The sequence below is a fragment of the Amblyomma mixtum genome, chromosome 7 (assembly GCF_055824585.1).
Source record: "Amblyomma mixtum isolate Tamu chromosome 7, ASM5582458v1, whole genome shotgun sequence".
Lineage (NCBI taxonomy): Eukaryota > Metazoa > Arthropoda > Arachnida > Ixodida > Ixodidae > Amblyomma > Amblyomma mixtum.
The window spans coordinates 34,959,253-34,983,524 of record NC_143018.1 but is presented as its reverse complement, the minus strand read 5'-3'; the positions used below and the strand labels follow the sequence as shown (position 1 = coordinate 34,983,524).

General features: G+C 47.4%; 2 protein-coding genes across 4 annotated transcripts in view; both read right to left on the bottom strand.

Annotated features, from left to right (window-relative positions):
* Positions 1–2,840: 2,840 nt before the first annotated feature.
* LOC149335628 (uncharacterized) lies at positions 2,841–4,611 on the bottom strand. Its single transcript, XM_089552233.1, has 2 exons — positions 4,551–4,611; positions 2,841–4,502 (listed from the first exon to the last, which is right to left on the bottom strand). Exon 2 carries the CDS (start codon positions 4,478–4,480, stop codon positions 4,175–4,177), a length of 306 nt encoding a protein of 101 aa, XP_089408359.1. The 5' UTR covers positions 4,481–4,502; positions 4,551–4,611; the 3' UTR covers positions 2,841–4,174.
* An 8,423-nt stretch (positions 4,612–13,034) lies between these two features.
* The window catches only part of LOC149335627 (uncharacterized), a 28,534-nt gene continuing 17,296 nt past the window's right edge, over positions 13,035–24,272 (bottom strand). For 2 of the 3 annotated variants that reach the window (XM_089552217.1, XM_089552219.1), the window contains 6 exons: positions 23,501–23,683; positions 17,400–17,471; positions 16,263–16,362; positions 14,882–15,040; positions 14,758–14,783; positions 13,035–13,552 (listed from right to left, as the gene is read on the bottom strand). In XM_089552217.1, coding sequence (XP_089408343.1) covers positions 13,370–13,552; positions 14,758–14,783; positions 14,882–15,040; positions 16,263–16,362; positions 17,400–17,471; positions 23,501–23,683 — 723 coding nt within the window. In that variant the 3' untranslated portion in view covers positions 13,035–13,369. The remainder of the gene's footprint in view (positions 13,553–14,757; positions 14,784–14,881; positions 15,041–16,262; positions 16,363–17,399; positions 17,472–23,500; positions 23,684–24,272) is intronic. The other variant, XM_089552218.1, reaches the window with a different exon arrangement.

Below are 24,272 nucleotides of genomic sequence, written 5' to 3'. Positions count from 1 at the left end.
TTACCCCTCACGCCTTGAGTACACACATTTTGACAACAGGAAAATAATCTAGGAATATGGAATGGTAAACAATACTTTTAAACCTTAATTTTTTTTTCTCAATACCATAAGTGAGTGGAATACATTACCAAAGCACACTGTTGATAGTTTCAGTGTTGAGGTGTTTGTGGCATATAGAAGAAAATGCACACGTGAAGCTGCTCATACATTTTGTTTCCATTGTAGCTGTTGATACCTTCATTTCACTATTTTCTTATTGTTGCTGTTGATAAGTTATTTATGTGCCGTAATTTTTTTTATCTCATGTAGTCGTAAACTCTTAAAGTATAATTAAAAGAAAAGGAATCTCAAGAATGGAGCAGCAAACGCCTGTCAAAGGAGATCCTCCAACCATTGGCAGCTACCCACTCCCATAAAGCTGCAGTCAATTGCTTTGTGCCCGCTAGCAACCTGTGATAAGGTGCCAGCTTTTGTTCAATAGCTATATCCGTCTACAGACCTTTGTAAGTTCCTTGCCATCATGCTGATATCAGAAATATCTGGAAAATATTGTCTGGCAAATCTCCGAGAATGTCAGAAAAGTCTGATGGATTTGCCCTTAATGTCGTCTTCCTTGTAATTAAGGTTCCCAACTTTACTGCAACCGCCCGGAAAAAACGATATTTTTCCTGGTTCAGTAAATTATTTTGAGCACACAGAAAAACCGTAGGCAATAATTAAGGAAGTAGTTTTCAACTTGATTCAAGTGCCGCCATTTTGGGCACATTATTTTCTTGCATCTAATAACTGTTTATATTTGGTCATTAGCTTATTTTCTGCTTGCCGATATATCCTGTTGGACGACTGGCTTCACATGACAGTTGTATGAAATTCGTCAAAAGAAATTCCCATCACCCTGCGGGTACTTCATTTGCAAAGCGTAACAACAAAGGAGTATAAAAATGCGTGCGAATTTTCCACTACGTAGCTCGACAAAATTGCTAGCAGAATCACGAGTTCAGAGCATGGCGACCACAGCACACAGTATTAAAACGTGAAAAGCATGCACCCACAGCCAACCACAATTGATTAAACACTGGTAAACACAACTGCCAAGGGATGTTAGCAGAATGCACCACAGCGGCGTGGGGGTAAGTTCTAGAGCCAGTGCCAGCAGTGGCAGTAGAGTGAACTAAAGCACAACAGCAACAAAAAAAAAAAACAAATCCAGGGCACTGGCACAGCTGCTGATAATCATGTCACTCTCTGTAAAGCCAGTAGTGCACCAGATAGCATCAAAGAAACCTCTGACAGGGCAGTAACAGCAGAAGTCAAATGGGCAAGATACTTTCCCATGAACAATTCACTGGAGCACGGCACCGCTATTAAGCAGTTATTATTATTAGAACTATGGTAACATTTAGGAGGTTGTAGGCAACTAACCTGGATGCAGAACAGGTGTGATCACGTGACCAAAATGCTGTGCCTCGGACGTCTTGTAGAGGCTGTTTAAGTATTCACCCCTCAGATAATATGCCGCCAGTGGGTCCTTGTTGCCAGATTAGATTCACTGCTGCAGCCGGATTTGGGTGGCCAGTGTGGAAATGCAGGGAATTGATGAAACAGGAACTCCAGACTATTGTCGACATCCCCGTTGAAGCTTGCTGAGATAGGTACTGGCAGTAGAGGCACACTCGGAGGGGGAGGGGGGGGGGGGGGGTAACATCTTTCAATGGAGCTGCCAGGAGGGACACCATCAGGACCTGGGCATAGAACGAATGTGATAGCATGGCCAGAACAACGCTATGACCCCACATGGCCATGATTTGCTTGAGCACAAGTTTTCACAGCTATGCAGTGGCCTGCACTCATTGCAGAAGAGACAAAAGGCAGCCGCAAGCCAGGATGGCAATGAAAAGATGGGAACTTGGAGCAGTACTCACCGTTCTGTCCAATGCTGACACCAGGCATAGTCCTGTTCTAGGTGGACGGGGAATTGGGGCATGTCCTCTTCCAGCTAGGTGATGCAGCAATTTAAAATTGCAATTCTGGCTGTACTCTGGTGCTATCACTTATTCAAGACAAAGAAAATCCTGGATTCCTTGTTGTTCATTATGCTTCCACTGTGATTCTGCAGGTGGTCTACAATGGTTTCAGTCACTGGAAGGCCCCAGTGTGTGTGTTGTGTTGGGTTTTATGCCACATAAGCAACTAAGGCTATCATATGCAGATTGCAAGGTTAAATATCCTGCTTTTTTGGGAAAGAAATAATTCTATGAAATGTCAATGCTTGTTCAGCAGCTTTGTTTCTCTCAAGAACACAAAATACATGGGAACAGTCAGTGAGTGCATTTTTGCACTGGAGCAAAGTGTGGTAGAAAGGAATGTCACAAAATCATGAAAGACGATTCTATAGTTTCTCGAGTTTTACGGATGACAATAAAATGATTCATTGAGACCACTTCTCTGCTCAGTTCACATGTATGTTTCCTTTGTTTTATGAGAATAAAGACGTGTGTAAAGTGTGTCTAATGCAAAAATGACACTTCGGTATAACATTCTTGGTGTGTGCATGATTTCCATTCTCCCAAGATGGGCTTAACCAGGTGTAGTTTGTTAATCCATTTAACCTTCCACTTTCCTCTCAGTTCACAGTGTACGAACTTCATGTAGTCGTTATACTAGAGTATATTTCCTTTGTTAATGTTCTCTTTGTTAGCTATGTGGCACTCGTATCCACTCTCTCACTGCTACAGATTTTGATAAGACTTGGAACCGAGCATAATTTTATGTCATTGCGTTGTGGCTCTTGTTATATTGTGTTTCATATCTCATAAACTGATGAGAGTATGCTAAGGAAGTCAGTGCAAATATTACTATATTTGACATTCTCATTTATTGTTTTCCTAAAAACACCATTGTGAATAAGAACACTGAACGCCTGGCAGAATGTCACGTAAAACCATTTCAACAGCATGCCGCGATGGAAGCACAAGCACATGAAGGAATTCCAAGTGAAAATCTGTAGGCACGGCACCCGGCTAAGAGGCACCTGACAACTTCGTCCCCTTATATACATCCCATTCAAAACTGCAACCTACAGATATAATTTGTCAGGCCAAAACTGGTCACCATTTCCATAGCAAAATATCGCACAGGTTTCCTGAAGCCAATAAGAAATGAGTGCTGGGAAAATATACTGCAAAAAAAAATCTTGCTGGACTGGAACATTACGATACTTGATAATGTGAATTTTCAGCGCAGCTGTTGAGGTAATTTCATATCGCAATAGATCCAGGTAAAGATTTTGAGAAAGGCATGCATTTAGGTACACTTAGAGACCGCTGCTGTTATCTTCCAGACATACTCGTTCTTTTACAAGCACTTCTTTCCCAGTCCTTGACAGTAATGAAAGAAGCCCAGTGATCTGAGAAATGGCAGGAGATGTGTTTGAGGTGCTGGACCAAGGTCCAATTCTGAGGTCTGCATGTCTTTTGGGAGGCTGTCACAGCAGAGAGAAGCGTTACAAGGCACAGGAATGAAATATTTTTGTACATGACTAGCACGAAATTCTTGTCTGAGTTTACACCGAGTCCCCCACTACTAACTGCGTCGTTACTGTGAGGTGCAGGAAATCCACGACATCTTTGGTGAATGCAGTAGGCAAGAGGTACACAGTCACCACTAGTAAGCCACTGTCCAACTTTGCAGCCCACAGTTCATCAACTTCATCTGATGTGCTGAAGAATTGTGTGGGTACCGCAGACAGTACCATATGTGCGTAAGCCATCGCAGTTGCATGGATGGAATTCATGGAGATACGAGCCTCTCACTCACTGCGTTTTATGGCAAGACATGGGCTGGCTTCGAGGCAGAATTGTAGTCGTTGCTTTGTATAGGTACGAGTTCGGAAATGCGCTCTGTACATCCATCTGTTCGGTGTGCAGGGGCGGGTCCCAAGTGCGCAGGGTCCCAAACCAGGTGATTTGGACCACAGCCACCATACACTGAACATATTTTTTTGTCTCTAAGCTGCATCTGTAAGGTCTTCATTGCACACATACGTTTTGCGAACCTTAACTGCTTTGCGGTTCAGCCTCGGCTGCGCGAACAGCCGGCTCTTCTTGGCAGCGGCGTTGAGCTTCTGATTCTGCGGTGGGCTGCCCTCGGTCCTCTCGGCAGCTGGGCCGAGCTTCTACTGAGGCGGGCTCTCCGGAGTCCTCTCGGCAGAGGCGCCAAGATTCTTCAGCGGCAGACACCACTCGATCCTGGCGCCGGCGGCGCTGAGCCTCTGCTCGAGCGGCCCGCACCTCTGGGTTCTGGCGCCGGCGGCGCTGAGCCTCTGCTCGGGCGGCCCGCACCTCTGGATTTTGGCGCCGGCGGCGCTGAGCCTCTGTTCGGGCAGCGCGCACCGCTGGATCCTGGCGCCGGATACGCTGTGCCTCTGTTCGGACGGCGCGTTCACCAGCCGCGGCAAACGAAGCACTTGTACCGGCTGCATCGTTCATTGTGTAGAAGGAATTATTGTTGTTGTTGTTGTAGCCTACGACAGAATGGCACATACCCACTCTGCCTCAGACGAGCCACCCCGAGGAGAATGCGGACTTCTTCTTCTCCACATGAAAACGGCACATATCCACGCGGGGGGATTGCCGGGTACGGCGTTCAACCCAACACGAAAGCAAGGAAAATGCGAGAGTGGCGAACACCGCGCGCATCTCTGGATCGCAGATTTGTCCATGTTAATTTCAACCTTTAGCCACTTTAGCATATTGGCGAAATTTACAACCTCTAATTTATTATCCAAAAGTTTTAATGTAATATGAATTATAAACTTAGACGCAATATTGTTTTTTTTTTTATGCGGAGCTTACTAGGTGGCAAAGCCTAGAGAGGCGCCCCCTTCAAATACGACTCAAAACCGGAACATTTTGTTAATCACTCCTCGCGCGCATTTATCCTGATTTACATAACCCGGATTGTAAACACTGCGGCCAAAGAGCCAGATACGATCATATCCTATGGGACTACAAAATAGAGCCACCTCCGGGTGATCTAGTTACCGCTCGTTCTCTCGAGCGGTGGGAGACCGTGCTAGCTAGCTCTGACCCCAGAACGCAAGTTCTGGCGGTGGAGTGGGCTGATAAAGTCGTCGAGGGCAACGTACTCTCCAACACTTAACGCGACCTCTTAGCACCAAATGAAATGTTCCGACAAATGAAATGTTTTACATTCAATTTTGTTAATAACCGCGTAATATAAACAGCGGGAAAAGTAGGTGTAAGGAGAGACCAGCTCGCATGAGGAAGAAAATTGAATCGTGTATGATATTTTGGCTCAAATTAAGCTGAAGATTTATATTGGACGGAACGAATAGTCGTTGACATTGAGAACTGGCCGGGATCTGTCAGGGTGAACGAATAGATATCAAGGAAAATAATATGTAATCGAGGATGGCAGATTAGGCTGGAGAGACCAGCTTAGAAAATCTGATGGCATGCAGCGGCTAAGACATTTGGACGCCATACTGGGATAGAGACGGATAACGCCGATCGAGGAAAATTTTCGCCGCTTGACCAGTGGGCCTGCATCTGGTGTTCGGGACAGCATGCAGGCCTAGGAGCGGCACCCACCCAGTGTAACGCTATGTAACGCATTGCCGCTGCTACCGTTGCCAGGAGCCACATTTGCGTACGGTAGCAGATGCCGTACGTAGTTACCGTGTTTACCGTAGGGTGGGGCTAAAGCTCTCTAAAGTCCACTTGGAACTGCCGAACGTACAATTATTGTCCCGCAGTTCGTATCGTTGTTTGCCGGTGAACACGTGCAGTGAACTCCCCCCCCCCCCCCCCCCCATTTTCGCTTGCCATAGTCGGCAAAAATGGCGGACGAGAAGGCTTGGCGCATGCGCAGGACATTACCGGAAAAAGGTCCACTGGTTCCTGTAGACTGTAGCGTGGTTGCCGCTAGATAATGTATATATGCTCTAGGTAGCACTAAGCGGGGCTGTACTTATGCAGTGAGCCAATACGCAGAGACGGGCGAAGCGCTAAGTGAAAAGCGTTTATCGCTGAATTGACATCAAGTCTAAATGACAATAGTTATATAGTAGTATACAACTTTTAAAAACAGCAGCTGGTTGGTAACAGTGAACCATGGCCTGCGGCGTCCTCTAGTAACTCCGCTTTCCAATCCCAATAAATGAAATCATTTTTTTAATGTTCGTCTATATCAGCTCTATATATCAAACAAAACAGAGACATAAAATTTTTTGAGCTTATAATTTCGCCTCTTGGTTAGCTTCTTTTTTTAGGACTTTTTCGTCGCGGATGAATTCTATGTGGCGGTCCTGGCGGTCCGTTGTCAAAACTTTTCTAGGTACCTAACCAAGAAGCTAATCACAAGGAAAAATCATAAGCTCTAAAAATAGGGGTTACTCGGCCTCGTATGCGGGAGGGACCGAGAGCTGAGGTGCGAATGAATTTGATGGAAGGTGGTCGGCCAATAGGTGCATTGTTACCGGTGGGTGCCCGGAAAAGTACCCACCGGAGGATGTTCTCAACGAGAGTGCTCAGGACATATTGGACAGGGGGAGAGCTGTGCTGATGCCACCGACGCCAACGTTTATAGATACTTTTTTAGTTCCGTAACTCCTCCTCTGAAAGCGGGCGCTGCTTGTACCCGGGCGGCGAGAGGGCGCTGCAGTCGAGGTTTGCGCGGTCGCCGGCGCGCGCGCGGCTCCTCTCCTGCAGTTACTACTTAGCCCGTGCCCGCGTTTGTCGTTGCCCTTTTTTGTCCATTTGTTTTCCTGTGCGCTCTGCGAACACGTGGTTCCCATCGTGCGCTCAGAACAACAAACACTGCTGGCCGTGAAGCAGCTTTCGAGCGCGACGATGCCAACTTGCTTCGTGCCCGGCTGTACCAGCGGGTACAAGAGCAACCCAGAGAAACGCCATCCGGACGGAAGCAAGAGAAAATATCAAACTCATTGCATCAAATCAAACCGTTGAGTCCCTGCGGGTGACATTGATGTCAGTGCTGTCCATTATAGACTTCCTACACAAGCGTAATTAAGCCAAGACCCGCTTGAGGTAATTAGACTGGCACGTTGAAAAAGCCTAGAAATGCTTATATATATTTTTTTTTTAATCTAGAGATTTTTTAGCCTCGTGAGATCATTTGGAGGTGACTAAGACCACCCTACAGTGACCAAGTTTAGCTAATTATTTAGGCTGCTTTCTCTTTACACACCTGTTGAAGTAGCTGTGAAAGGGAACTGTGAGACGGGAACTGATCGTGTCTTACTTAGTGACTTCGAGAGCCTCGGAGAAAAGCGTCGCGACGCCCTCATCCAGAAAAAGGCTAGAAAGAACAGATCTGGAAGGAGCTGATGGCGATACCTTTCAGGGACCTCTCCAATGCCTCCAGCGACCACAGATGCTGTGTTCCATCAGCAGAAGAAACAGCCTTGTACTATTTGTCAGGCTATGTGGCTTTCAAAATGAAAAATAAAGCGCAATGTGAACTCTGCAAAGCGGACGCACTTGACAGGCAGGATTCACTGCCGCGTGAGGCTATGCTCATTATTGAGCGCGAGTATGTCAGTGTCAGTCTCACGTACCCTTCCGAAAAGATGTTTGCCTGTGTAAGCGTGGTAGAGGGTACTATAAAACAGGCTAGAAAGGGCGAGTTGTTCGACGACCTGTTTTGGAACGTGCTGGATTCTCTTGTAGAAAAAGGCACGAATGGTGCTGGTTGTCCAGAGCGTGCTGAGGTGTTCACAGTTCAATAATTTACTTTTATTTAGTGACGCGCATGCACTTCTTTGCGCGAGCAAAGTGCTTGGAAAATAGTAGCGCCGTTAGAGCTTAAAGAGATCGGAAAAAGGCAAAGCTTGTCTGACAAATTAGTTGACAGCAAATCTGTCAACAACGATGTTTAGTGGGTTTGTGAATAAAGTTTTTCTGTTTAAATGCCAAGGACCTTGGGTTACTCTTGCATTTCACCTACACCGGTATCGAACTCGCGGCTTTCGGGAAAAGCATGCAGCCGCGCGCCGCAGCCACTGAAACTGAGACAGCGGCGGGTTTTATTTGCACCAGTATTGCTGTAATAAAACGTAAAAGTAATATTGCGCGAAATGCGAGACACAACAGCCAGTCGCGAAAAACTGGTTCGGCGGATAATCCGAATCTGTTGAAATAGCAAGGTTAGGTTCATCCAAGCAGAATCGTAGCATGCATTCCGTCATTGCCCGTACAAAACGGCCGCTTGTGACACTGCTCAGATGACCGCTCTTAAGTTCGCAAACGCGCTAGCACACACATGTTATGAAATACCTCCGGGGAAGAGCCGGAAACCAAAAACTGCAGCCGCGCACCGATGATTCGAATGCGAGTGCTCGTGCTAGCACGCTGCACGCTAGCAGACGACTCTCGCTCTCCTAGCTCAACCCGCGATTGCAGCGCCGCGGTGGCGGGGACGGCGACAGGCCGCCTGCTCCCTACGGGCGCTGCGAGGAGTTATGGAACTAAAAAAGTATCTATAAACGTTGACCGACGCCACATTTTTAAGGAACGAGCTAAGAGCAACTAATTAACGTTGTAAAATTATAATAAGGCCGCGACGTCGCTGCTCGGGAAGCCGCCCCGTGCTAGGAAGATGCGGTTCCCTCACTCCTAGAGCACTCCATTTCATAAAAGAGAGTGAGCTTGAGGACATCTTACTCCCTTTTTACTCCTTTCTGTTAAGAGTGCACCGGCAGTGGCCCGTGCGCGCCGGATTTAACGCTGCTCCTTAGCAGCAATGACGCCGTTGCTATATTTGTCCCATAAAGAGACAGGAATGGCACACGATTTGAGCCACGCTTTTCGCTATGCATCTGGGATACATGGGGCCTCCTCTGCCTTTTCCTTCCTCCATGAGCAAATGGCTCGCACCAATGTCACAGCAGAACATGTGCTAGTGAATCAGTAGCGCAGTGAGAACACGCGTGCCTCTTTTTAAAGCTTGCACCGTGTAACGGTGGTTCACTATCATGGCGACCATGCATGGTTAGCTCTGATCCACATGGTGCCTCACTCACCTGTTTGCCGAACTGTGTGATAAACAGTTTATGCTGTAGTTCTCCACCCTGCCGCCTATCATATCAGCTTGGCATGCTTTCGAGCAGGTCATATGAACCCGAGGCCGCCGCGGTGGTTCAGTGGTTATGGCACTCGGCTGCTGTCCCGAAAGACGCGGGTTCGATCCCGGCCGCGGCGGTCGAATTTCGATGGAGGCGAAATTCTAGAGTCCCGTGTACTGTGCGATGTCAGTGCACATTAAAGAACCCCAGGTGGTCGAAATTTCCGGAGACCTTCACCACGGCGTCCCTCAGCCTAAGTCGCTTTGGGATGTTGAACTACAAACCACAAACCATATGCATCCGGGCACAGGTGAAAAGACGACTGCACGTTCTTCAGTCGAAGTCATCTACATGTCGCTTGACCCTTACAATCGATTGGGTCCCGTTATTCTATTTAGTTTCTGATAAGGCGACCGGCAAAACACACCATACCGGAACTGCGTGGTGGTTCCGTGCTAAACTCATCGAAGAGGCGTTCTCACTTTCCGGCGACTTCGAATCTGGCGTGCTGTCGCCCAACCTTTCGAAGCATTCACGCTCGCAATGATAGCTCATTATTTTTGCAGTCGAAAATGGTCGCCCACGTTGTATGGCATGACTCTTCGCGCGGCTGAACAAAGTTTCGTTTTTAAGGCGGCGCCTTTAAAGGGGCCCCAACACCCTTTGAGCATATATAACTTGCTCTGTCGCTATAGACTATGTTGTCAAGAACATCTGAACAATACGCTTCTGCATTGTTCGCACCGGCACGTCAGGAAGCTCGCACCGGAAGGTCGCACCGGCACGTCAGGAAGCTCCGCCCCCGGGGGAGCTCCCGCGCGCGTCGGCAGCGATTCTGGGTCAGCGGAGGAGCGCCGACCTTGATGCGTGCAAAAACTGACGAGACAGAAAAGCGCGAAGGAAAAAAAAAATGAAAATCGCTATTGAGAAAAGGAAATGGCGCAGTATCTGTCTCAGATATCCCGGTGGACACCCGAACCGCGTCGTAAGGGAAGGGAGGAAGTGAAAGAAGAAAAGAAGGTTAAGAGGTGCCATAGTGGAGGCCTTCGGTATAATTTCGACCACGTGGGGATCTTTAACGTGCACTGACATCGCGCAGCACACGGGCGCTTTTTGCGTTTCGCCTCCATCGAAACGTGCAGCCGCGGTCGGGTTCGAACCCGGTTGCTCCGGCCCAGTAGACGAGCGCCTTCAAAATCTGACTGCAGAAAACTCCGCTTCTACAAACCCATTCAAAAGATTTTTCCTGGAGGATATTCGTAAGGCGCCATTGTTTAACATGGGCCCCTCGAAAGTGCGCGGTGGGGCTCCATTCTTACCTCATTGGTCGTTTGCGAGGCTCTCGTGAAAAAGAGGCTGTGCCGTGAAGTAAGGAGAGGGGCAGTCACTCTGCAGAATGCCATGAATCAGGCGTACGTCTCTGGCCGTGCACTACACATTCTAGACTGCATCCTGTATGCCAGCCGCAAGCAACACTAATCAGCCCCGGCTGCAAGCTGAGAACAGAAGCCACGCAATGCGCAGAACCAGCGGCTTAGCTCCGCTCATTCCTCTGCCAGACCCAAAGCCAGGCATCACGCGCACCTGTTCAAGGTCATTCCTGACCATGTGACCAGCTCCTCTCCTCAAAGGTGGATCAAGGGCAATCACTCTAAAAAGACAGGAGTAAAAAGTAAGTAAGCCGTCTTCTAAGAGAGTGCGCGAGAGGATCTCACTCCCTTTTTACTCCCATATAGGCATACGCTCCTGAGGCAGCGTCGTTAGCCTCATGCTATTACGGCTTTCGCTGCGAAAAACTTCCCAGTCCTTCAGCAAGTATGGTTCGTTACTGAAGAATGCCGAGCACTAGCAGTACTAGCTTAGACTGGCTTCTGGAGAAGTGGCCAACACCTTTGATTACTCCGCCAGCTGTTATATTGTTCGCCGTGGTCTTGTAGCTCTTATAAAGATCCTCGATCTTATCCCTTGTACTTTGAGATCAGAGGCCGTATTTTAGATCAAGTGGCTGGCTTCGAGGTTGATGACAGCAACTGCTTTTAGGTTGTGCACCGTACGTCCCCCAGATGACGACAGCCGTGGCACTGGCAGATCAGGCGAAGCTCTACGCGACTGTTGGTTCTTTGGGAAGAGGCAGACAGCAAGCCTGGATAGTTCTCTGAATGCGGTTTAATGAAACTCGGCGTTAAAATTTTTTTACACTGCTCATTTCTCACCGCATATTGCATCATCAAGAATGATCGAAACATATACTAGCTTAGTATATCGTGCCTAGTAATAGCACACACAACAATCCTCATTACAAGCATCTGGTGGCACTAAAGAAAAATGCTCCACTCAAATCGCACTCCACAAAGCTCACTAATAAGCTGTCATGCAAACGGCATACTGCTTGCATGTAAAGGCAAAAGAATGGAAGGTCTTCTGCCCGAGATGCATGCTAACAATTATTTCCTGTGGAACAGTTCAAGTGTATGCTGTGGTGGTGGAGTAAATGAGCAGGGATGCAGATATGGAGTGCACGATGCTTTATCAACAACGTGCAGCGGTCCTTCAGCAGGCTAGAGTCATGGCAGAGGCAACAACTCCAGTGCAATACAGTTATACTTTGTTGGCATGTACATTAGTGTTGTGGCAGTTTTTAATGCATAATGCAAAAAAATTATATGCCTCATTGGCAACAAAACTCTGCTATGTTGACCAGCGGCACTGGTCTGAAAATCCCTCAGTGAGGTCACCATGCTCCAGCATGATATCAGCAGTAGACCATAAAATAACAACACCTACAGCAAAGAAAAATAAAATTTCTTCCAGAGGTGCAGCATATTGAGCACAGGACCTTCAGGCTGCAAGGCAGGCATGCCACGCATAGGCCACAAAACTGCACTGCTGCTTGGTGAATAAAGGTGAACTTAGTGAACGAGTTTCCTTACGACTGTATGCTAGAGAGCATGCAAGCCATTAGAAAGGAAGGAATCTAATGAACCTCTCAAAAGAGCTTACGATGAGACAATGCTTTTTTTGCACTTGAAGCACATAAGTAGCCTGAAGTGCCCTCTGCAAATTTTATTTCATGTCAAAATGTGTCACACATCAGGTCACGCTCATCAGGCTCAATAACTCAGAGAATTTGTTTGAGTCACTAGAAATGTAAGTCAATATGAGGTGCTTTTAATGTGCTCGATGTTGATGGGACCCAAACATAAGTTCAACTGGCAGTTTGAGTTAACGAAACTCCACTGTTCTGCACCCACAACCTATGCTCCAATACTTGCAAGTGCGCGAGGTCAAATCTGGAGGTAGGAGTACATCTCAGCATCAAGCCTCGTGAAGAAGTTGACATTTGACAATGATGAGCCCTCGTTGAGCAAGTTTTACTCATCAAGGCAGCATGCTTCAGCAATTAAACAAAAAAATACAGGTCAGCCAGTACATGTTATTCAAGCCTTCATAGTGGACACCTATGAAGCATAGCTTGCAGAGCATGAACAACTATTACGCTTTCCTCCACTGGTCGCCAGGCATGTTCTGCTGGTTTTCAAAGCTGTCATCAAAGCTGTCAGTGTTGACGCTCATCTTTGGATAATTACACCAAATGACAAGACTAAAAAGTCTAAATTTATGCTACGCCTAGTTAGGCATGGGAGGGCCACTTACACACACACACACACACACACGCACACACACGCACACGCACAAACTCTGCATTTCAAACCACAGTTGTGTGCATTACCGTGCTTCCCTCTTCTGGCAACCTCCTCCTGCAAACATAATTGCTATGTAACACCTGCCAAGAACTGCAACTAGAACAGTCAACAACTACGGCAGCGGTGGCATGAAAAGCTTTCAACGAAATCGGTTCACGTCAGTTTTGAGCAGCCGCTAAAACAGCCTAGAAGCACTTTTTCGACAAAACGAAAGTATTACAAAATTTAGCATTTTTTCAAAGAAAATTTATTGGGTGCATAGAACGTAAAATCAAACCGAGGGATAAAAACCTTTCTTAAAAGAAAGAACACAAGAAAAAGTAGAGGTCAAGAAAGAACAGGTGAGGCCACTTGACAATCCACAGACATCACAAACATGACTGTCTGCAATTAAAACAATACGCATGATGTATACACATGCTGGTCTGTACATATGTACAACAAGTATTAAAATGCTTTTTTAAAGTCTGCAGTCATACAAAATGAGGCTCCATGCTTCGCAGCCTGCGATGCACCATAAAACAATAGTTCACTGTGCCTTCCTTGTTATGTGGCCGGTTTAACCCAAACGGTGGGTGCCGATGTCGACCTTGTACTGCAGCAGTCCCGACAGCACAAACTCTGCGGACACTATTGGCACTCCGTTGTTCTTTGCACGTGCACAGGCTTTAGAGTCGTCTTTACACGACACGATTACAGTGTTACCGGCTGTCGTGGACCTTGTTGGCATGGCATCCAGGTACTAGATTTAAGAAAAAAAAAATAAACAGCTCAGTCTCTGAGACACTACAGTGACATTGAAGAATTGAGAAGCACATCAAGATTCCCAATACTGTCCAGTGCAAAATGCAAAGACGGAGTAAAAAGCAAATAGGATAAGTCATTATCATCACCACCATCAGCCCGACTATGTGCACAGCAGGGCGAAGGCCTCTCCCATGTCTCTCCAATTAACCCTGTCCTTTGCCAGCTGTGACCACCATATCCCCGCAAACTTCTTAATCTCATCCGCCCACCTAACTTTCTGCCGCCTCCTGCTACGCTTGCGTTCTCTCGGAATCCACTCAGTCACCCTTAAGGACCAGCGGTTATCTTGCCTTTGCATTACACGCCCTGCCCAAGCCCATTTCTTCTTCTTGATTTCAACTAGGATGTCATTAACCAACGCTTGTTCTCTCACCCACTCCGCCCTCTTCCGATCTCTTAACGTTACACCTATCATTTTTCTTTCCATAGCTTACTGCGTTGTCCTTAACTTAAGCTGAACCCTCTTTGTTAGCCTTCGCGTTTCTGCCCCATAGGTGAGTACCGGTAAGATGCAGCTGTTGTATACCTTTCTCTTGGGGGATATTGGTAAACTGCCATTCATGATCTGAGAGAACCTGCCACATGCGCTCAACCCCATTCTTATTCTTCTAGTTATATTTCCCTCTCATGATCTGGATCAGCGGTCACTACCTGCACTAAATAGACATACTCTCTTACTACTTCCAGCACCTCGCTACTATAATTGTGAACTGCAACCACAGACCTCGTTACGGAGCTGGACATGCGGCTCACTGTTGAAATATTGCGAAGCATGCACTGAAGATGCTCCCCAAATGCTTGCCATAACCTACTCAACCAATACCAAGCCAAGGACGACAGTATTGCCGGATAGCGCTTTCACTGGTGACGAGACGTGGCATCACTGCTGCAAGTCTTAACGAAACCAGCAGCCTATGTGGTGCTGACACTAAGCCTCGTTGCATAATTTATACCCGGATTTCCTTTAATGTTGTGTATTTCCATTCCATAATTTTGTAACCTTTTCAAAAAGGCAGGAAATGGTTCAGTATGCAAGTAAACCCGGGCCATCGCAAGGGGGTAAAAGCTGTGGCCAAAATTCCTAATCCCTCCTATGCTACAGCATGGAGAAGCAAACGAAGAAAGAAAAAAGTTGCTCACCTTGCCACCAGCACACTTCACTATTTCTGAAAGCAAGAGAGAAAGAGTAGGCCACTCAGAAACAAGGAAGCCAATACGCGGCGCATGCTTGCAATGAGGCCATGCCGACAAGTTTGAAGATTACCTTTCATGTCGGGAGGCGGAGGCTGGACATGCGCGGTGGCATGTATACTCCAGCCGTGAAGCACGCCACCCTGCGCTGCTGCCTTTGACAGAGTCTCCGAGAGACTGAAGTTGAGAGACTTCTCGGCCTTCTTATCTTGCAGGAGAAATGGTGTGTGATCTGTAGGCATGAAGCACAAGAGCCATAGCAGTTCACTACCCTCATAATCACGATCACTCCACTTTCATCCACTGCAGAATAAAGCCCGCCCTGTGCCAGCAGCGGCCACCCATCCCGACACATTTCCCAATCTTATCTGTCCGTCCGACTCTCTGCTAACCCTCGCTACACTTTCCTTCTACCCCAACGAACCACTGCAAATTTGCTCCCCACACATACACAACCCTCCCATATGCATTTCTTCTCACCGATTTCTGCAAGGATGTCACTCACATGTGTTTATTCCCTAATCCATCACGAATCTCTCTACCTGTCCCTTAATGGCACCCTTAAAATTTACCATTCCATAGCTCGCTACACTGTCTTCACTTTGATTTCAAGAATTTTAGTTAAGCCTTCTATTCACGGATGTGACGTAGAGACATCACTTTCAGCGTGCAAACTGCCGAGAAACGGTAAAACATGTTCAAAATTCTGTCAGCACGGATTGAAGTTGCTTCACCATTGAGTACACAGAGACAGATGAAAGAGTGGAGTAATACACTGCATGTTCTTTCAAAACAGTCAAAAAGGCTGCCTTCCCTTGCACCCCTTACAGTGGTTCCATCAGAATGAAGAGTGCATCAGTTCTGCGGGCTAAATGACGGGCACGAAGAAATGTTGGTCCCAACCACAGGCTCAAACCGCAGACTACCCCGAAACTGGTACAGTTGCTCTGCCAACTCAGCTCAGATGGCAGGGCAAGACTGAGCAGATTTCTCCCAAAAAACGCATCTTAGTCGTTTCATGCATCTCGTTAAGTGCAGTTAAGCACTTTTCTCTCTCTCTCTCTGCTTTTCTCGCTGCTGCCTTTTTTCTCACAGCCAACGCCTGCTGCACCAGGTTTTGAACTTCCGTCGGCCTTGCCTACCATGCTAATCACACATGCACCGATCACATAGAGAGATCACCAGTCACTAGTCACCGATCGCTAGTCAACTTAGAACATGAATCCAGTGATTTTAAGGCACACCGAAAGTGTATTAATACAGTGTGCAGAGTATACCTAATAGAACATCTCCATCTAGACTCTGATGTTTAACGAAGAAACTGGGCAAGCAAGTGAATGCATTACAGGCAATGAAGTTTCCATGTGTGCAAATTCTTGCTATGCAAACCGAACGTAGAGAAAGGAGATGAAAAAAAAAAAAGGATAAAGGCTGGAAAAAACTCTGCAACTGACCGACAAAAGCCTTTGATTCCTGGCACTTCTTAATCCACGACACATCGACGATGGGTGTCCCCTTGCCGATGCAGCATAAAGATTTCACGGTCCTTCGAAACTGCAACACCACCATGAAGAAAAAAAAAAAATGTCACTTGCAAGGGTGGAAGAGCGGGCTAGATGGTAGTTCATCTTGAGGAAAAACACAGCGCGCTCCAAAGACAAGGACGAAGAAAGACAAGACAATACAGCGCTGCATCGTCTTGTCTTTCTTCATCCTTGTCTCAGGAGTGCGCTGTGTTTTTCCTCAGGAAAATGTCATGCAACAGAACAAGCACAGAGAGGCAAATAAAATAATGCAGCGAGTCACACCTGGTGCACCGTGCAAAACACGAGGGTTCACACTACACTGCACTCTGATGTCCCATGCCGTACCTGAAGATTCCCCAAAGTAGGCGGCCTAAAAATCCCCATTTCTAGCCCCGCTTTCCCCTGTTAAGAGGAGTAAATTTTGGCTCTTAACAATCCCTGAAAACCCATGAAGATTCCCTTCTTGCCAAATTTTATTCCCAAAATTCCCCCAAAAGGACAAAATTCCCTGAATAGAAGATCACTGCCAGAACAGCCACCTAAACAGTTTGCCACACGCAACTGGTGACAGACTGCAGCTTCAGAGCTGCCCGCTTCAACATTTCAATCCAGCCGTCATCTCTTGCACCGACACACACATACGCACACCACACTACCGCTTCATTATATCAAAGAGCGAGTGTTTATGTATGCTTGCCTGCCTTTCACTAGGTAGGAAGACAAAAGATTAAAAGGTCAATTAAGAAGTTAACAAGAAATGAAATCCAACTGCATTAGAGTGCTTAGGTCGGTTAGCGTGGGGGTATGGGGAAAGAGGGAGTTGGCAACATTGCATTCAGCAGCAGACTGGCATGGCTGTCACCTGTTGCAGTAATAGTGCACACAGATGATAACTGGAATAAAGAAAAAACAAAGGAAGAGAAAAAAAACAATTTCAGGATCAAATACGAGAGCCAGAGATAACATGGCAGGCTGCTCCGACAGCTCCAAGCTTGAGCAGTCCAAAACACAACCCTAGCACACGTCTGCAGGCAACACTGATGGAAATGTCGCATAGTTCCCCACCTTGTCGGTGACGAGGTGCGTGCAAGCAGATGCCGTAGTTGCCACGGCACCACCCAGCTCTCTTACGACCTGCTAAAGAAACAAACAAAATAAGGTCATGCAGGCTGCATCAGGTCTACAAACAAAAGCTTAGCTAAGGTTAAGCCTAGTCAGATGCGAAGCATATTGATGGCTAGGCTTGGTAATACATGGCTTTCCTTGGCTGAATACTTGGTCATTTTAATACAACCACTAGAAGTGTAGCAAGGATTGCCGTGGCAGCAAGGATCATCGGTGAATTCAATGCAGAGTGTACAACCGCTGCCCCAGCACCGGCTACAACAGCATTCTTGGCACCCATGGAAAGTACATTGGAAACACCCTTAGTTATTCCACCACCGCCACCATTCCCTATAGACTGTATTGATGTACCCCCAGCAGCAGCAGGCAGCGCCTCTGATGTGGAGCCTCCACCGCCGCGGCCGACCGTACGAGCCGGCAGCCCATCTCTCCTCCGCTGTGACGTCATGTTGTCACGTGGTCACGCTAAAGGTCAATGGTAGCTCCACCGCCGCGCTCGACGGGCTGTAGTGTAGCTCTAGTAATATGCTTCGCATAAAAAACCGCAGGGATTTGCTTTATTTGATAAGTTCATTCTTCAAAGTGGTAGTTCCATCAGCAACCTGTAACCACTGGTGGCCACTACACTTGGCAACCGGATTCAAATCACCGGAACCGAAGAATTTATGGCTGAGAACACCGTGGTTATTGTTTCCCTCACTTGACCGTAAAGGTACAGTACTTTGAAAATTTCACTCCTTTTGAATGACACGACCTTCTCAAAGATTTAACCCCGACAAACAGGAACCAAGCTCATCACTCCCGATGTGAAAATAACCACATTTCTGTGCTCAAGTCGCGGCCAGGTGAAATCCGGTAAACAAATGGAAAACTGAAATGGAAGCTGCAAAAGAGCAGTTGTGCTGATATATCTCTAAAATAATGCGGAACATAATCCTTCTGGCTACTGAACCTGTTGCTGGTAGCCAGCCTTCGCAAAGTCATAGAAGAGCAATGCTTGCAGCATGCAGGGTGGTTTGAATGCAGATAACAACAAGAGCAATTGACAGAGAAGCTAGCAGAAAGAAAACGGCAATAGCGACAATACATTTGAGTGTCCGAGGGAAACCTGTCTAGGAAGGGGAAAGCATAACAGCTATAAGCAGAGATATGCATAAGAGAATAAAACAGAAAGGAATCAATGTTTCAAGGCCACAGGACTCACATTCCCAATGAAAGTTCGGGGCAAAGGTACTGGCTTAAATACACTGCAGACAGCACAACGAATGTGCATGGGAATTCGGTTATCCGCAAGCGTTGTGGTCTGACCTTGTCTGTACACATCATAACCCCTATATCTTCATCATCAACATCAGTGACTGAATGGTTTGACAAATTCGCTGCAGTGTACATGCACGCAGGGCTTCGGTAAAAAGGACGAACACACTACAGAGGACAATGAACACAGGTGCAATATGTACGCTTAAAACTAGATATGCCACTTCTCGCCGCATCAAAGAACCAACATGAACCACGACATACGGTATAAGCACTGAGCATAAGCAAGACACCTTAAAGGGGCTGCGAAACACTGCTTGGGGGGATACCGGCTATACTTCAGGTGGGTTCTTTATGTCACACAGATGCTGACTTAAAAAGAATCACAGGAATCGATGCACAGGAACGGGAGTTATTCAGTTGAGAAATTTCAAAATACAAGCAAACAAAACGCTGCCCTCAACTCGATTTTGGCGGGCCTTCCCACTCCTATTTCGCTCTCCCAATGACGGCACCTGGCGCAACCAATCAAAACAGCCAGCCAGAGCACGTCGCGGAAGTTTGTACTCCATGGTTGCCTGCTCCCTGTAACTCGTTTTTGCTGAGACTGGCAGCGTCGTCTCCATGCCAGAGCGCCCATGGTGGTGTATTTTTATTTTACTTGCTTTGCAGGGCTTTTATCTAAGACAAACAAGTTGTTTTTGTTGATCTATTATAAAACGCAGGCAGGTGCAAAATGTGTATTTATTCACACAATTTGCAGTATACAGTACAACCTCGTTAATTCGAAGTCATCGGGACCGCGAGAAATCTTCGAATTAAGCGGGTTTTCGAATTAACCGAACACACCAAGAAATAAGACTTAGGCAAAAAAATTCGTTGCAGGAACGTGTTACCTTTATTCGGCATATTTTGAATTACTACTGAAAGTAATCAGAGATGCTGGTTTGCCGCGTCCGGTAGTTTGCGGCTCCTAAGGTCATGCTCTCGAGTTGGTCAAATAGACGAAACATCTCTGAACTTCCACCGCGGCACTCAACAAAACTGCGGATAACGTTCAGCGATCCGATAACTTCACCAAGAGCAGGTGCTCGGGGAGGCTCGTCGGTGTCGTCGTCGCTATCGTCACTGTCATCGCGCATGTTCGTACCAGCAGTGATCTCACTCTCCAAGTCAGAGTAGCCAGTCTGCTCTTCGCTCTCAAAGTTGATATACTCGGCGAAGCCGACTGCGTTGGACTCATCCTCTGCGCAGAGCGCATTGATGCGGTCGCAATACTCTGCTCCTTCTTCGTCAAGAGTAGTAGTACATGTGTGGTCTGCATCGGCATCAACAGTGCTTTCACTGGAAAAACCAGCGTGTTCAAAACACCGCCTGATCACTGTGGGCTCCACTTGTTTCCAAGCGTACACCATGAGGCATATGGCTCCGAGGAGGTCGATGGAGTACTCCTTGCCATTGTCGTAGCAAAGGAGCATGCGCTTGAGCAGGTGGTACCGATAAATCTTCCTAGTGTGGTGAATGACGCCTTGGTCCATCGGCTGTGAGATCGCAGTGGTGTTCGGAGGTAAAAATACCATCCTGATGGCCTGGAGATGTGGGATGTCGCCATGTGCCGGGTAGTTGACGACGACAAATAGGACATTCCTGCCCGTGGCCGCGAACTTGCGGTCAAGTTGCCGCACGTACTCTTCAAATATTGCACCTGTCATCCAGGCTTTCTTATTGTGCCTGTAGACGAGTTCATCCTTTGGCAGCAGCCGCGCATTTTTGAAGCAGCGAGGCTTCCCCGTCTTCCCGACGACCAGTAGCGGCAGCTTGTGTTTACCGCACATGTTTGCGCCGAACAGCACAGTAATCCTGTCCTTGGCCTGTTTTCTACCCTTGATGGCGGTGTTCTTCACTGAGAATGTTTTTGTTGGCAGCATCTTATAAAAAAGTGCAGCCTCGTCAAGGTTGTAAACGTCGTCTGCACCGTACTCTCTAAGCAGCGGCGCCAATGTGTGGTTTCTCCAATCCTCGACAACGCTCTCGTTAGTACTGCCGCTCTCACCACAGACGGTCAGAAAGGTTAAATTATTGCGTTCTTTAAAACGGCAAAACCATCCATTACTGCACTTAAATTCCTCGTGCCCAAGTTGTAGAGCTAGGTCGTTGGCCTTCTCCCGCAGTAGCGTTCCATTGACGGGAAGGTGGGCAGCGTTTGCTTTCTGCAGCCAGCGAAGCAGAGCAGCTTCCACATCTTGATACATGGGAGCCCGCACTCGTGACCGCTTCGAAGAATATGTCTTGCCGTAAGCCTCTAGTATTTTTGACTCGTTGCTCAATATTGTGGACAACGTCGAGAGGGGCACGCCATGCCTTTTGGCCAACTCTGTCTTCGAACAAGCGCTCTTGCCTGCTTCCTGGATCAAGCAGAACTTCTGCTGCAGCGTTAAAGTCTTGTACTTTGGCATTTCTTCACTGCTACGGTCACAAAGATAGCACTTCTGCACAGTCCCGCCCAAAAAAACGGCACAGTAGCCGACCCCTAACCACAGCGCACAACACAAAGAAATGGCGCAGGCGAGACCTGCGCGGCGGTGGTGGCGGCGTACTTGCAGCGTCGGAGGCACGGGGGAAGAGTGGGCGAAGCACACCAAGGGATGGAATGGGGGCAAGGTCACGTGATAAAAACCGGTATGCCCGCCGCGTTGCAGTGAAGCACGTCTTCTCCTCTGCAGGCGCGTGTTTCGGCGGTGCGCGAGGCGCACTGTGGACCGATTTTTGTGCGGAGAGTGCTCCGGCTGGGGCGCTTCGCCTATAAATCATCACCATTACTATGTGGCTTTGCCTCGCGGCTCCGTAGGGCCGTCGTTTCGCCGGGTTTGCGGCGAAACATGGATCAGGCATTGCCGCATAGCAGTCCAAATTTTCGAATTAACCGGGCTGGCGCAGGCCGCCTGTTCGAATTATCCGGCCAAATTTACATTGGAAAATACGGGACCACAGAAAACCTTCGAATTATCCGGGATTTCGAATTAACCGAGTTCGAATTATCGAGGTTGTACTGTATTTACTGTTTGTCCGATCATCAAGCTCGCGCCAGGTGATGTCATATCCGCTGCTAAAAACCCGCCACTGTGTGGCGACACCATCAGAGCCATGAAGTTGTTTTTGGGAGGACATTAAAATATTAAAAAACGGAATATACGCGGTATTACCGACGCTAATAGCACCATTACAACTCACTGTATGCAATCAACAGGCCAAACAGTTAACTAAGATTGTGTTTCTGGGCCCCTTTAAAGTGTAGAACCAAGGAGCATGCGAAATAATTGTGCCATCCAGAATTCATACGACCCAAAACAAGACAAATCAAATATAAAATTTAAGAAAATACAACCTCATTCATATGGCACGATTATTTTTGGCAGAGAAAGTCCACAACGTTCATTCGGAACGTTTTTCCTGCAACGTCGCCGAGTGAAATGTACGAAGCAGCGTAAAACCGCGCATTCCTCATGACTACGTCCCGCTGCCCGATAATGGTGCAGAGCACCAACAGTGGTACCCAGCTCTTTCGCCAAGTTGGCACTCTTCCTCTTCGGGACTTCACTCTCTTCCAGTTTTCCATGATTAACCTTAAAGGTGCACTGAAGAGGAATCTGAACTCGTCTTTTTGCCGCGGGAACTCGATGTACACGATCAAAGCTTTCCTGGAAACTTTGAATTATTGCCCTGTGCGGCCGATTTCCCCAATTAAATCAGATTAACGTCGGGCTCCTGCTTTTTTTTTTTTTAATTCCCTGCAAACGGTGGGAGGAGTCGACCAACCTTTCACCCAGTCCCGTGGCGGCTTTCCGCTCTGCCATCGGTGGAGCGATACGCAGTGATCGGGGAAAGCAAAGAGTCCACGTGTATTTTTCTTTTTGTGGGCCTAATTTGCAGCTATGTAGTCTCTGACTAGACCTATTTATTCACAGAAACCTAAAAGAAACAAAATAAAAGTGAATCCAAAGTCGCCATGCAACTGCCTTAAAGGCACTCCATGCGTTGGTCGACTCCTCCCACCGTATGCAGGGAATGCAAAAAAAAAGGCGGGAGCCGGACGTTAATCTGATTTAATTAGGGAAATCGGCCGCACAGAGCAATAAATCGAAGTTTCTAAGAATGCTGGGAATGTGTGGATTGAGTTCCCGTGGCAAAAAGACGAGTTGAGATTCCTCCTCAGTGCACCTTTAATAGAAAGGGCGTCCTTAACGAAATGCAGGCGAGGCTTAAGTGTGATGTAAAGGTGCAAACAATTGGGTTTGGTTTGGTTTATGGGGTTTAACGTCCCAAAGAGACTAAGGCTATGAGGGACGCCGTAGTAGAGGGCTACGGAAATTTCGACCACCTGGGGTGCAAACGATTGCCTCGCCACCACAACCACTTGCGCAGTATGGCAAAGCCTGCAACCCAAGATTGGAACAGGGCTAATTTTGGCTGAATATGTCCATATAGTTCGTTTAGATCCCCCCCCCCCCCCCTACCTTGATGTCGCCAAGTAGTTCCTTTAGAACGGCACCATAATCACAGGACACCAGCTGACAGATGCCCAATAGTTTGCGTGTTCGCATCGTCTACCACAGCTTGAGATATTGTTCGTACTATCCTGAACTGCAACATATATCATTGCACTTTTGTGTGGGACATTTTTACAATGCGTACCACAGCGAAATTTGGATCAACCATAACTACATCACCGAGACTATACTATACACACAAACTGCCTAAACTAACAAAAGACTTATAAATGGTACCTCTTCTTCGTTTGTGGAGTCTATGCCTGTGAAGAGAACCTTAGGCTTGTGTTTCAGGGTCTTAGCTGCGCCGATTGATGAAGCGCCCGTGGTTTCTCCTTCCTGGGACCTTGACCTTCGCGGTTCCACGGGAACGACATCAGGCAAGTTCCCCTTCCGCTTCCCCCGTTTAGTTGGTGGACACTGAAAAATTCGAACAGGCACACAGAGATATAAAAACATCAGAAAGTGAGAGGAAAAGGAATCTGGATTTACATTGTTCCCAGTGCAAACGCAGCCCACACTTGGAAGATGATAAGAATAGTGCTGGTATGCAGTAATAAAAACTGCAAGGACTCTGTCAAGTTCGCTGAACTTTCTGTGGTGCCATCCAGCCTCCAGCACAGTGCATGGAACCGCGGACACACGACGGACGCACCGCGGACCCACGGCGCGACGCGTGTTGGTGGCTGTTCTGTTGTTGCTGGCGGCGCCGTTGCCAGAACGCTCTTTCTCGTGTTTGTAGCCACTGGACGCTGGACCCCTCAGCGACAGCCTTTCCTTTTTTTTTTATTGCATAAGGAGCCTTCGGTGTTTGATTGGCTGGTATCCTGTCCCCAGTATTTGATTGGTTGCTGTCCCCGCCAAGGGCGGAGACAGAAGGCTTAAAACGGAACGCTCCCGGTTAAGTGGGGCTGATTTTGTGTAATAACGTGTCAGTCATGTTGTAAATAGTTTTCTCCTTGCTTGTTTCTTCTCGTTTATTTTGTGTAAATAAATAGTTAACCTTCTT